Source organism: Agelaius tricolor, unplaced genomic scaffold (assembly GCF_023055355.1).
Source record: "Agelaius tricolor isolate 1412-34295 unplaced genomic scaffold, bAgeTri1.0.p SCAF_93, whole genome shotgun sequence".
NCBI classification, from domain to species: Eukaryota; Metazoa; Chordata; class Aves; order Passeriformes; family Icteridae; genus Agelaius; species Agelaius tricolor.
This window is the reverse complement of record NW_027269353.1, coordinates 226,609-240,870: the sequence shown is the minus strand read 5'-3', so window position 1 is coordinate 240,870 and position 14,262 is coordinate 226,609. Positions and strand designations below refer to the sequence as shown.

The 14,262-nt window shown below is 45.4% G+C and overlaps 1 protein-coding gene across 1 annotated transcript in view; it reads right to left on the bottom strand.

Moving 5' to 3' along the window:
- The window catches only part of NUP210 (nucleoporin 210), a 49,329-nt gene extending 36,860 nt beyond the window's left edge, over positions 1–12,469 (bottom strand). The window contains exons 1-6 of the mRNA XM_071418851.1: positions 12,244–12,469; positions 4,413–4,549; positions 3,518–3,649; positions 2,570–2,666; positions 948–1,098; positions 489–621 (exon numbers count right to left, since the gene is read on the bottom strand). Of these exons, the coding sequence (XP_071274952.1) occupies positions 489–621; positions 948–1,098; positions 2,570–2,666; positions 3,518–3,649; positions 4,413–4,549; positions 12,244–12,395 (802 nt within the window). The 5' untranslated portion in view covers positions 12,396–12,469. The remainder of the gene's footprint in view (positions 1–488; positions 622–947; positions 1,099–2,569; positions 2,667–3,517; positions 3,650–4,412; positions 4,550–12,243) is intronic.
- Positions 12,470–14,262: the final 1,793 nt, after the last annotated feature.

Here is a 14,262-nt window from a genome sequence, read left to right as displayed (position 1 = left end):
TTAACTGATTTCCAGCTTCAAAAGAAAAAAAAAAAGACAAGGGAAAAAAGGAGAGAGGAGAGAAAACTCAAGGCACTGTATTTTGAAATGGGCATAAAGCCAGCTAACCCACATTTACAAAGGCTTCACTTTGTGGAGCAAATCCATTTGCCAATAAAATATTTCCTGTTAGAAAAGTTACTAATCTAAATTTGATTTAAATAAGAAAGTCAGTCAGTTCCTTAGTGACTGTCAATATCTAAAATGACAGTGTTAGTTCCTATTTTAAGTTAACCTTGTCTCTACATCCTTGAAAAATCTGCAAGAGTATATTCTTAACAGTCACAATTTTTTTTTGACTGAAAGAACTAAGCAGCTGTATCACTGTGTGCCTTAGGAAAACAGTATTAAACATTAACAAAGCAGTTTAAACACAATTAAAAATTGCTCAGCAGTTAAAAATTCACACAAAGCATTAAAAAATAAAAATAAATGAGAACAGAACAAACCTGTGATCTTTCCTTGCCTCAGTTTCTGCACCCTGTACTGAATTGATGTTCCTACCAGAAGATAAATGTCATATGCTGGATTTAAAAGGATATTTTCCAAAATAAGCAATCTGACTTCTGCAGGCTGCACATCCTGTTGATGGAGGGGGAAAGAAAAGTAACCACATTAAAAGCAGCTCATTTGTTTGAAGCAGACCATGCAGCAGGAACTTAGAATCTGGAAGTGAAAAACATTATTTGCTGCAATTGGCTCTTTAGTTTTACCTCGACTTTTGTCACAACAGGGCAATGCACGGGACAGTGACTGGTACAGAGATCTGCTCTGTGCACACAGTGCAAGAATCAAGAAAAAAATCATGTCTCTATGAAGATCATTTTGGAAATACAGAAAAACTTGAGACAGATGCTCATTCAGACATTCAGAAATCCATCTTCCCTCCTGACATTCAGAAATCTTACCTTATAGATGCTTTCCTGAAGTCTTGCCTTTAATTTAGAACTCCCTGTTTTCATTCCAGACACCAGAATGGTATCTCCTTGCTTGGCAACTTTTTCCATTTCCAATATATAGGAAGGTGGGATGTAAGTGGATTCTAAGAACTTGAGTATACTGAAAGGTGAATCACAAAGTGAACAGAAAATTGTTAAACAACCTTTGTAAACCCACAGAGAAACACCACCAGCATCTACTCACAGTCAATTTTAAGCCAATTTAAGATGTTTGCCTGGGACCAGATATCCAAATTTTACTCATTCTTTGAGGTATCTGCAGCTAATTTCTGTGACAGATAAGTTTGTCTGAAGCTTGCTTGTGAGCTATCAGAAGACTGCATATGTTGTCTACAATGACCCCTCCAGTTTGTTCAGTAGGTGAGACTGCAAAAACTCTCTATGTTGTAGAAGAATTAATGTGCAAGACCCAAAGCTCATGTTTATAAAAGCAAACTCAGAACATAACTCTGACCTCCCTCAAGAAGCCAGGATGTATTTAATAAATGACTATGAAAATCATCTACAAGCAGAAAACTTGTAGTAACTGTTAGAAATTTCAGTGAAAAGGGACAGAAGAGAGGGAAGGAATTTGCCATGAATGGGCAAATGACAGGAAATTTTGGAAAAAGGAGCATGTTTTACAAGGTGTCACCTTCTGTATGCACATGATCTGCTTGGCTTCATGTGCATTTTCAGAGTAAAACCAGTAGAGCCATATGGAGAACAGCTATGGATATTAACATTTTCATGACAATTTATGATTTATTTCGCAAAGCTGCACCACCTGTAGAACATTTTAATGCTATCATAATTATGCTAACAGTAGAGCATGTATCAATATTAATTTGGTTAAAATCACATCAGAAAATACTTATACTGAAAGAAAAAGCTCCATATGTACCAGGACTTGGGATATCCAGTCCCACTAAGCAATTCATTCTGGCCCTCACTTGTACCTGCAGCTTCAGGTGTATTATGGGCTTAGCAGGCTTTCCCCAGCCAATGCTGCTTCTCTAAGGCTGCAAAATCAGTTTGTGTTTGCCCAGGGACAAAGTCTTGCTGGCTCCCCCCCACTCCATTTGCAGTGTATTTGGAGACTGAGGATGGAAATTGGCTGTTAACCATTGTGCTCTGTAGGAGAACTGGTTTCCCCACAAGGAATCCTATTTCAACACCAGAACTAAGTGTCCACTGACACCTGAAACTCTTAACATTTGGAGAGCTCCTTTCTGAAGTGGAAGGGGATTTTTATTCCTTAAAAAGCTAAAAATAAAACCCTGCTGAAATCCTGAGATAACAATCTTACTGATAAATCATCCTTTTGCATGAGATGTTCCAGCAAGATCAACAACCGCATCTGTTTATTTCTAACCATTGCATCAGAGCTACCAGAGCTGCTCACTAACACTATCAGGTAAACCAAACAGAGAACAAAGTGCCCAGGCTGTCAAGTAAGTTAAAAAACTCAACCTGAAACAACTGACCCTTAACATTATAATTTTAGGCATCAGCTCAATAAACTGCCAAGATGTTGGGAAGTATTTTTAGGCATCAGAACAAACCTTTGAGACCAAAGGAAATTACTTTACCGCAGAGCGTTGTGGGAGTCTGAGAAGCCATCGGCCTCTGGGTCCTTCACCACTGTCCAGTCAAACACCAACCCTGCCAGAGTGCTGAAAGTGTTTCCTACAAATCAAACAACCAGATTACAACAAAAACAGAGAATAAGCATAGAGTCTTCCTGGAACATAAACCATTACTTATTTCCCTGGGAAATTTCTCTATTTTATCCCTACAAGAAGAACCATGAAGCACCCTCGAGTTTACACAACGCCAAGCCACGAATCCAGCACTACACATAGGATAAAAACAAATTTACTTTTCATTATTAACATATCACCCTACTTCACCTGGCATTCATAGTTTACAAACACAGGTGGGATGGGCACAGTAACCAAAACAATTAATTCCACCTTTTATAGCAGCTTGACACATTATTTCCCTTCAGTAGTTGTCCTAAAAATCCCTTGCTTGGAGTCCTATGTGTGCACAAAACTTGACTGTAGAAAGCATGCAATTCTTAGCAGATCATGGCTCTTTTTCTGATGCTACAGACTACAAAAAGCAGAAGTTTTCTGCTCCTATTAAATAACAATGCATTCACAAATGCACTGACTCTTACGAGCCTAAATGGTGTGTCCCAAAAGTAAGTGTTTGTGTAGTAATTAAACAGATTGAGCAATAGGTGATTGTTCTCAAACATCACCTCTGAACCTCCTGTCAGATACCTGACTGTTCACAAAAACATCCTTTTGCAAAATTCTTTAGACTACCTCAGTTCAAAAGAATAAAAAGAAAAAAGGACAATTTCACAATGTATTATCCAGAGCAACTTCTTAAAATTCTCCACTTGGCTTCAAACAATCAACAGTGTGAGAAATAAAGCTAGTGCATCTATCACTAGATATCATCTATCACTATTCTAGACAGCTAGAAGTTTTAATATATATTTAATTTCCTACAAGCAGATCTCTTACCTTCTGAATCCAAAGCATGAATTTTGAGCTCCAGTGGTGAATCCTCAAGGTAGAGCTCTCTTGTTGTGGACACAACTTGAATGCCATGAATTAAATCAACGATGGCATCACAGCGAATCACTTGTCCAGTCACTTGAAGAGACATCAGAAAGAGCACAAGAAAGCACAACACTGCATGTGCTCATCAAGAACAACAAGAAGTCAAGATGCACCTCAAATTTAGCCAGTGACACAAGACACTGACACTGAAGGAACTGAAACTTGGTCATGACCTCCATGAAGAAACTCGTGGTCAAACAGTGGCTCAGAAAGCAAGAGAAACAGTTCCCTTCCTCACTGGACTGCAGAAACTCTGATTTCCATCTACACTGACAGGTACAGGGGGAGTTGTCTGGGAGTGCTTATGCAGACTTGCTACAGTGCTCTCATGTCCCACAGAAATTAATGGCTCTTACCCACAGCCAATAAACACCCACAGACTCCTTCAGTTAGTGACTGCACAGCATTGAACTGGCCATCTGGTTGTGCCTCTCTCTCACTATAAAAGCTAACCAGGTATATTGCATGACAGACACAAAAGCAACTTCCACCTTTTTCAAACGTGAAGTATCGAAATTTGTGTTAGTCATTTTTATTAAAAACTTTTTTATATTTCAGTCACCCCCTCGATTTGTGGATTTTGGGGGGTCAGGGGTTTTAAGAATTACCTTTTTCCTGGGTGCATCATTAAAATCATTACCACTTCTCTGAGGCAAGCAGAAGTTAAAACCCACGCCCATGGGAAGTCAAAAATGGCTGTGCATAGGAACTGAAACGTGCCTGTGCACCCCCAGGTCTCAGCTTTGTTCCCTGCGGACGGCGGGATGCCCGAGAGGCAGCGGTTGCTCAGACTCACGTGTGTCCTCGGCAGAGATGATGGTGGTGAGGCGCGTGGGCTGCGAGGAGCGCGCCTGGACCAGCGCTCTCTGCGAGCAGCGGACGCCGGCCGGCCCCAGCGGCTCGATGCTCGCCACCTCCGGCCGCGTGGAGGACCTGCGGGTGGGGACTGTCAGCACTCCGGCACGGCTCTGCCCTCCGCCCGCCCCAGCAATTCACCGGGACCTGCTGCGTGCTCAGCAGCCGCCTTTGGGAAGAGCTGGATGGCAGCAGCTCCTCGAGGACCCCAGCCACGGCAAGCACAGGGGGCTGAGCACAGGGAAAGCCCAGGCCAGAGGCAGGGCAGGCAAGCTCAGCATTCTCTCCACCAAGCACAGAATCAACCAACCTTCCCCTAAGCCCATGGAGCAGGCCAGGGCATTACTTAGTGGAGCCCAGCTCTCCCTTCCAGTGTGCCAAAACCGTCAAGATAAAACAACAACAAGAGTTGGAGAGTTATTAAAAACCAAGCCTCTTGAAAGAAAATCTGAGCTAGCAGCAATACACATCTGAGGGGTAACTGCAGTGAAAAGTTCCAGCAGCCAAAGCCCTTGCAAATCCCTCCGGACCTTCAGCCCTGTGCCCGGGCAGGGAGGGAACAGCCCCTGCTGTGTGCCCGGGATCCGCTCACAAGGGCCCTTTGAAGGATTAAAACAATGAAAGCAAGCACTGATGGGTGACAAAGCTGCTCGGGAATTGCTTCTCCGGATGATGACAGCAGCTCTGATGAAAACATTATCTGGTAAATGCAATCTAAAGTGGGCACTGGATCCCTCCAGTAAAGATGGGGAAGCTGGATGGGTTTGGAGTTTTTTTCTAGAAGATGTACAAAAACGCCTACCTGGGATGTGTGGGGAAAATTCTCTAACCAGCAAGGAGCAGGATGGGAGCTCCAAACAAACAGCAATGTCATGTATGCCCAAATCCCCACATATAGATTTCACCTCCTTCTCTTGCCAGCACAACCAACAAATCCACACCAGCGAAAAACTGAATTTCTCCTTAACTAAAATCCTATCTATTGAAAACAAGACATCACACCACACTCAATTATCTGAGAGTTAACAGCTGCAGCCCAGGTGAGCACGGACCTCTGCTGTAGTCACTGCAATAAAACTGCAAATCCTGTTTCAACTCTTAAGCTCCCAACAGTATTTTGCTTGCATAAGGAGTAGTTTTAGAGGATTTTGAAACGACAATACCAACTGGTGACCCAGAATTTCAAAGTACTTTATCTGATCAAGGAAAAAACAGCCCACAGCAGTATGCAATGGGCAATTTAAATACCAATTAAAAGCTTAAACCTGAAAATTGTTTGTTTATATCTAGTCTATATACCTAAACAATGTACACAAATATGTGCATATTTTTTATAGTAGGTTTTACACTGTTCCTAAAATAACATGATTTTCTGTATTAGTAGCACACAGCTTTATTCTAAAAAATTAAAATACATTTTAGAGTTTAAAAGTGAGCAATTAGTTATTTTCCTGTTCTGTTGTTCTCAGGCAACCATGAAAGAGTTTTGCAACACTGACAAGTTTCTTTAAACAATATTAGCATTCACAACCAGTAAGGCTTTTCCTGTACTTGCCTGGTTGGCTTTTGAAGCTGAGCATGAGCATTTTACTTAGTCTGCATGCAGGTATTTTTAATTAAGTATTATATGTATGAAATTGACTTTTATTTAGCTCTTTACACTGCTTAATACTTTCTACCATTAGATTTTTTGTTATTAATTTGAGGATTGTGCATTCTTGCAGTCTGGTATTGATTGTGTTTACAACACAACAGGGGTTTCACTGTGGTTTGTATTTGTTCTTTTAATATCTGGCTATGAATTGTAATACAAAACCACTGCAGTTTGCACTAATAGCAGTGTTGTAAACTGGAATCTAATTACAGGATACTTTTCAGACTAGAAAAGGGAGGAACAAAAATCAACAAAAATTAAATTTTAACTGTAAACATACATACACTCCCCAGTTTTAAAGGAACTTTCACGCTTTTACAGCTAAAAGCCAGTCACTGCAGTAGAGAAACAGATTAGACACTATTTGGCTTCTAGCAGTAGTTTAAGAGGCAGAATATTAGCTGAATGTCTTTTTTCTAATACAAATTTTACTCAAGTGGGCCTTTCTGAAGCTTGGTTTCGTATTGATTCATATTTAAAAACAATCTGCACAAGTAATATTTTCTCCAGCAGGACATAGGAAGTATCTGATGACCCCTCTATCATTCAGCAATATCAGAAGCACATTCTGTTTACAGCTACCTGGATGCAGGGCCAAGCACAGAGAGGCAAAGGCATTAATCAGCCAGGCTGGGGATTACAGCAGCACTATGCTGGGATCACTACTGGGTCCTAGATGGGCAAGAAAAAGAAACTTCAGCTTTAAGTGACAAAAAATGCAATTTATATCCCCTGCCAACTACAGCAGCTCTTCAGCAGCGTGTCAGTGTGTGACATTGAGAGCTGGGCTTGTCAGAAGGCAAAATTAGCTCCTGAGAAGCCAGCAATGGGAAGCATTTCTGGCACTTGCTCTGGATCCCATGCCAGCGCCTGTAAGAAACAGCAAGGCAGGGAGGAAGCACTTGAAAGAAGAGTGAGGAGGGAAGGGGAAAAAAGCTCACAAAAGTCCCCAATTTGTATTTCCCTCAGAGTAAAATCCTACTTGCTGAGGAATGAATGGCACCGGCGAAGAGGCTGCCAGTCCTTGTGTCCATTTCTGCTTCGTTCACCATTTCCATCCCCCTCCAGGGCCCCAGACACAGAGCCAAGGTTGTATCCACACATCGACCCAAGCCCATGCCTGTGTTCTTCATTGACTGGTCTGTAACACCACATGTCAATACCTCAGCAGATTATATTTCATTTATTTATCAGTTGGTTCAAAGATCAGGCACCTATTCCTGTTTCTCTCCCTGGCAAGTCTCTGTTGATTCTCAAGGCCCCAGTGTTTTATACTGTTCTGCCAGCTCTTCAGACCAAACTCAGCTGACTGAGTCAGCAAAAATCCACCTCTGTGGAGCTGCACCACGACTGTCAGTTGATCTGATCATTTAGAATTTTATCAGGCATTTGGGCCAGTATGCAGTCAGAGGGAAACTGGGTAGTAAAAGTTTCCAAGAGTTTGGGAAGATTGGACTGACCAATACACCAGGGACATTATATAGTCACTCTTGGGACTAAAAAATGACCAGAAGTCTAAACCATTTATTTCATGGGTGTTCAGCAATGAAATGTTGGCCAAAATGAATAAGTCCCTAATCCTTCTGTCTGCCTTAACAGACAGGTGATGCTCACTCTGAGAAAAAGCTTTTTCCAACAGTAAACTTGCACTGATATTCACACATCAGCTAAGGGAAACAACATTATTTCTTGTGCCTCCTGGGCTCTGTCAGAACACTTCTACTACAGACTCACGCCCCCTGCTCTGGTTCTGAGCCAACACTCTCAGGTAACACACACACCTGAGCCACAGCAGCACAGCCCCTCTCACTTTACCACAGTGCACACCTCAAACCAACTCTGAGCTCCTGCTGGCACTTCCAAGAGCCTGAAGCCCTGCTGGGAAAGCACAGCCAGGTGACTCAGGGAGAGGGAGAACATCCTGCAATGCCTTACAAGAGGGAAATGCAGAGCAGGTGAGAAATAACAAACACTTAAGATGTCACTTCACAGTATGGAAGTTAACAGTATCTCAGTGAGATACTGTTAACACAAAGCATTTTTCAGTGAGAGTCAGTCAGGTTTTTTTAGACCCCTGGTAAAACAGGTGATCCAGGAAACAACACAACTCCCAGATTGCCAGGGATGAGACTACTGGTCTTAGAGCAAAGCAACAGATCTCAGTGAACAACATTACTGATACAGGGCTTTAAAAGCACACAAGCCAGCACATGGACAGTAAGATCAATTTGCAACAAAAACACGACAAGGTAAGGAGCTAGAAAATGAGCTTTGCCAGCCAACTACTGCAGCAGCAGCACTGTGCAGTGGGTTTGGGCTCTCTGGGATACCTGTGCATCCCACAGCTCCAACACCACTCAGCCACAGCATCTCTCCCTTCACCACTGTGCCACCAGCTCCTCTCCCATGGCAATTACCTCAACACAAACCCCTCAGTGAGGGCTTCAGGAGCACACACAGACCTTTCATTAAGGTGGCAATAAACTCCTCTTCAACTCCACCAGCCCTCACCATGTATCTCAATTCTACACTCCATGGAATAATGAAATATGTAAACATATTTGTACACGGCAGATAATTTCTGCTACAAACACCCAGCCATGGAGAGTATCTCGGGGGGAAATGGTTTTTTTGTGGATGTGTTCCCCTCCTCCCCCTGACAATGTTATTATGGTTTGACAGGTTTCAAGGAGAAAATTCTGCTTCTGAATTTCAGGCGTAATTTATGGATTAAGGTAGTTAAAAGACAAATACAGATGCAATATAAATGCTAAATATATCTGCACAGACTGTATTTTATGCCTGAAAATAAGACCATGTACAATATTTACAGATGGAAATACCGTGTGCTTTGAAAACAAAGCTTTTCCCAAAAAATAATTTTAACATAAAGGCAACCCAAACTCCAGAAGGCATGAGCATCTTGAAAATCAGAAAATACTTTAGAGCCATGCTTGTAACTTTACCACTCCTCCCAGTCTGCTGGGATGATGATAGAATTTGACCTTTTCCCTCTCAATCAGTGGAATTCTCAGACACCACTACAATCACTTTGAAAATATCCTACTTTCAGAGGTAAACTTGAAGGCTGAAAGGGAAACTGGGGAAAAAAAAGGTCACAGCATGCTATAGACTGATCTTTCAGGAAATTGGACACTTGCCTTTGAATTCTGAACGCTTGAGATGAGTAATGCAGACCTTCAAAAGGTGTCACTTGCTATCAGATGCTGCTGAACAACCAGAACAGCCCTCATAGGCCACCTCTAACCCCACAATCTCCCATATTACAAACCCCCAGTCCCCCCTCCAGACACAGAGGGCCTGAATCTGACCACTTCCATTCAAATCCTTGCTTTCATGCACACAAACACACCCATCATTTCTCAAATGTGAGGAAGAGTCACTCCTTCCCAAGCCATTGCATTTGGTACTCCTTAAATTGCTCAGTTCAACAGCCCCTGTCCAGTAGCAGCTCCTTGAGACAGGAAGCACAGGAACCCTGCCAGCAAGGGGCTGTGCTGCTGCTCCTCCAGACACATTTCTTCCTAACCCCCCAGTTCCAGGCCTGTGGGACAAGGATGCAGAGGGAGAGAGCCCCAGATGCAACTGCAGCCTCTGCTCAGGCACACACACACAGCTCCTGCTTCCTCCAGAGGGTTTGCTGAGCACACCTCGAGTTTCACAACCCACATCCTGCCAGGCCTTGCAAAGCAGAAGTGAATAAATGCCCATTTACAAGCCACAGAAAATAACAGCACACACAAGGTGAACCAGGTGTAATTTCCTTAATTCTCAACCAAAATTCTTCTCTGAAGGGCAGAGGGAGAGGATGGAAAAGGATGTTGAGGTTTGTCTGCATGAGGGATATGAGTCATTGCTGCAAACAGCACCAATAGCACATGCTCTGAAGTGCACAAAAATCACCTCCATTAGAGATATGAATGTGAGTCAAATCTGGCATTTCTCTGGAGAACAATCTTACATCTTTTCATCTGCAGACTTCAGTGAGATTAGCAAAGATCTCCATGCTTCTGACAGCAGGATAGCACCTGGCATGTGCAGGAATGGCTGCAGCCAACCCAGCATTACCTCACAGCTCACTGGCAAACAGGAAAGGGCGTCTGTACTTCCAGATTTTACTAGTGCTTTGATGAGTTTTGGGGTTTAGCTTTATACAATGTACTTTACGTCACAAACCAAACCCTTTTAAGGCTCAACAGCCTTCAAAAATTTGAGTAAGGAAAGAGAAAAAACCCACAGTTGTGAGATTTTCACTAAAGCAGTCCATTAAAAATTAAATTACATGACCACATCTAGTAACTTTCATTTTGTTGACTTCTGGATAAAATTAATTACTGCTCTTCTGCATAAGCACCCTCAAATATATAAATTGTAACAGACCAAAGGTTTGTACCCAGCCCAGAGACAAGAAGTATACAACAACCAAGCAAAGAAATGAAGAGAATAAAAATACAGCCCTTTAAGATGCATTTCAGCAATTGCCAAACACAAAACTGAAAACTGCTACACTCATCCATCTGGCACACATGGAAGCATCATCCTAAACATACCTCGACTGCTGCTTCTTTTTCAGGTGGGTACCTCCTGCTCATTACTGATTAAGTTGCTATTCTGGAGCTCGACAGAAAGGACAAGGAGTTGGCAACATTCGTTTAACATGAAGACTACTGTGAGCTTTCTAAATTTGCACATGCTGAGGGACTTGCCTTCAGCCTCTGTGCTCAACCCTGCCCAGTCCTGCCCCCTGTGCGAGGCAGGAAGGGAGATCCCAGCCAGAAGTTCCTGGAGTACATCCCACGTGCTCAACACTGAGAAAACCGGAAAAGCTTTCACTTTGAAAACTCGACTTCACTGTCCCAGGTGAAGTCTTTAGGGTGCTGTTACCCACACTTAGAGCAGCACTGAGAGGCTCCCGACTTAGCTACGACTCATTTATGTGCACACCCTGAGCTCAAGGCTGCCAGGACCTTCATTACTGACTACAGCAAAAGAAAGGGCATTTCCACACCAGCAGCAGAGTTCTGGGTGCTGTCCCCGCACACGTGGGACTGTGGCCATGTGGGTGGGATGGCACTGTGGCTGTGTGTGTGTGTGTGTGTGTGTGTGTGTGTGGAGCAGCACTGAGGCCGTGTGTGTGTGTGGGGTGGCACTGTGGCCATGTGTGTGCGTGGGGTGGCACTGAGGCCATGTGTGTGTGTGTAGTGGCACTGAGGCCATGTGTGTGTAGTGGCACTGAGGCCGTGTGTGTGTGTGTAGTGGCACTGTGGCCATGTGTGTGTGTGTAGTGGCACTGTGGCCGTGTGTGTGTGTGTAGTGGCACTGTGGCCATGTATGTGTGCGGAGTGGCCCTGAGGCCGTGTGTATGTGTGTGTAGTGGCACTGTGGCCATGTGTGTGTGTGTAGTGGCACTGTGGCCATGTGTGTGTGTGTAGTGGCACTGAGGCCGTGTGTGTGTGTGTGTAGTGGCACTGAGGCCGTGTGTATGTGTGTGTAGTGGCACTGTGGCCATGTGTGTGTGTGTAGTGGCACTGAGGCCGTGTGTATGTGTGTGTAGTGGCACTGTGGCCATGTGTGTGTGTGTAGTGGCACTGTGGCCATGTGTGTGCGTGGGGTGGCACTGCAGGAGCGCAGAGCAGCAGGGTGAGCACATGGGGAGTGTGGAAGCAGAGTGGGCACGGTACGTGGAGAAGCAGCTGGAGTGTTTGGGGGGTGTGGGGTACAAGGAGCAGCAGGTGGACACGTGTGCGGTGTGTGTGTGGGTGCACACGGGGTGTGAGGCACATGTCGGGCACGGAGCCATGGCGGGAAGCTTCCTTTACAAGCAGGGACCTTCTGCTCAGGGCCCGGCCTGCAGACACTGCCCCCCTCCAGCGGGTTTAACCCCCACTGCACAAAATAAACAACCTTTCCCCTCAGGGATTATCTCCATGTCTGCTCCCGCACTGCTGGGCCGCCCAAACCCACCCGCAGCGAGGTAAAAGCGGTGAGAGAGGGCCCGGCTGCCCCGGGAGCCGTCAGGCCCCGCCGCGGGCGGAGGAGCCGCCGCAGGTGCCGGCGGGGGGAGAAGCGGACAAAGGGCGGCGGCACCTGCACTCACCATCGGTAGCAACCCTCGCTGGCCTCTAGCGTGAAGTTGACGCGGGTGCCGCGGGTGAAAGGGAGCAGCACCTTGGGGGTGTTGAGCTTGGAGGAGGCGGCGAGGTGCAGCAGGAGGAGCAGAGGCAGCGCCCCGGGCGCGGGGGGAGCCATGCTGCGCGCCGGCGGGACCGTGCGGGGCGCGAAAGTGCGGCGGGAGCGGCGCGGCGGGGCCGGGCCGGGCCGGGCCGGGCAGGGCCGGGCCGGGCAGGGCAGGGCGGCCCGGGGGCAGGGCCTCCCCCCGCCCTCCGCCCCCCGGGGCCGCACCGCCCTCCCTCGGGGGAACTCCAGCGGCGCCAACAGCGAGGCGCTGGTGGTTTGAAAAACCTCCTTTCCTCCGGGCCTAAACCCAAGCATCTCGTAGGAGTCGTGCTCCAGACCCTTCCCCGGACAGGCTCCAGCACCTCAATGTCTGTTATGTCGTGGGGTACCAAAGCTGAATGCAGGATTCGAAGCGTGGCTTCACCCGAGCCCAGCACAGGGGGACAGTCGCGGCCCTGGACCTGCTGCCACACCAGTGCTGGAACAAGCCAGGTGCCATTGGCCTTCCTGGCCCCGTTCATGCTCCCCAGGCACACTGGTGCTAACAGCTATGCTAAGCCACAGTTCATTCATTGTTGTAGCATCTCAGAATGGTTTGGGTTGGAAGGGACCTTAAATCACCGACTCCCACCCCTGCCATGGCAGGGACGCCTCCCACTGTCCCAGGCTGCTCCCAGCCCTGTCCATCCTGGCCTTGGGCACTGCCAGGCATCCAGGGGCAGCCTCAGCTGCTCTGGGGCACCCTGTGCCAGGGCCTGCCCACTCTCACAGGAAGGAATTTCTTCTTAACATCTAAGTTCAAAACATCTCTCTTTCAGTTTGAAGGCATTCACCCTTTTCCTGTCACTCCAGGCTCTTGCAAATAGCCTCCCTCTATCTTTTTTGTCAGTCCCTTAAGGTACTGGAAGGCCACAGTTAAGTCACCCCAAAGCTTTTCCAGGCTAAACAAACCCAATTGTCCCAGCCTTTCCTTGTATGAGAGATGCTCCACGTGTGGAGGATCTGCCGGTCCTTACCTATGAGAGAGGGATGGTACATGTATGCATCAGGAAAATGGATTTCAGGAAGAGCGTAAGCTTCTTGGAGTAAAGATCATTAAATCCTGCCCAGAAGATCAGCCTGCTGCCCAAGGACACCAGCTAAGAGTTTACCCAGCTCTAATTTAGGTGGTATTACCAAAGTTAACCAGTTCTCATTTATTCTAAGCAAGTAAACTTATACAGGATGTTCTCTTTACATAGGAGCACTTTTTGCACTATTTATTCAGCTTGTGTTTTATTTATCAGTACCTCAGCAATGCTGTTCCACTTTCTATCCCAGAGGAATGTGTACTCCTGGACAGTTCACTTCTCCCTGCAGCTTCTGTGTGTGTATTACTCATTTTCTGATTGCACATCTTGAAATTGTGTGGTCTGATTTAGAGAAGAGCTGAACTTTGCAGCTACAATTTAAGTCAATAGGAGCTGGGCCTAGGAAGATGTTTGATGTTAAAGGTGTCGGCAAATCAAGCCTTTGCACTTTAAATTGCTCCCCAGCTAACATACTGAGGGTTATTTATTTTCTTTACTTTTTCTCTCAATGAAGTTGGAACCTTTCTTTGTAGGCATGTAAGGAAGATAAGTTCAGTAAAGACTGGGATATTAGGGAGGAATGTAATAAAATCGCCCATGACTAAACAGTACAATGTGTTTACAGTTAGTACAATTACAACTGAGTAAATAAGAGGTAGATAGTGAGTACCTTGCATCCTGTGTTGTGAATGAGGTGAGGAAATGTCTGTATCCCAGTACTTCCTAGCTTTAAAAGCAGGGTGTGCAGTCTCAGAACTTATTTCCTTTCTCTCATCAGCAGTGGTGGTGATGAGTGTTCAATGTGAGAACAATAATTTTCCAGTAACAAATACTTATTAGAGTTATTTTCATAAGGACCAGCCAGGTGC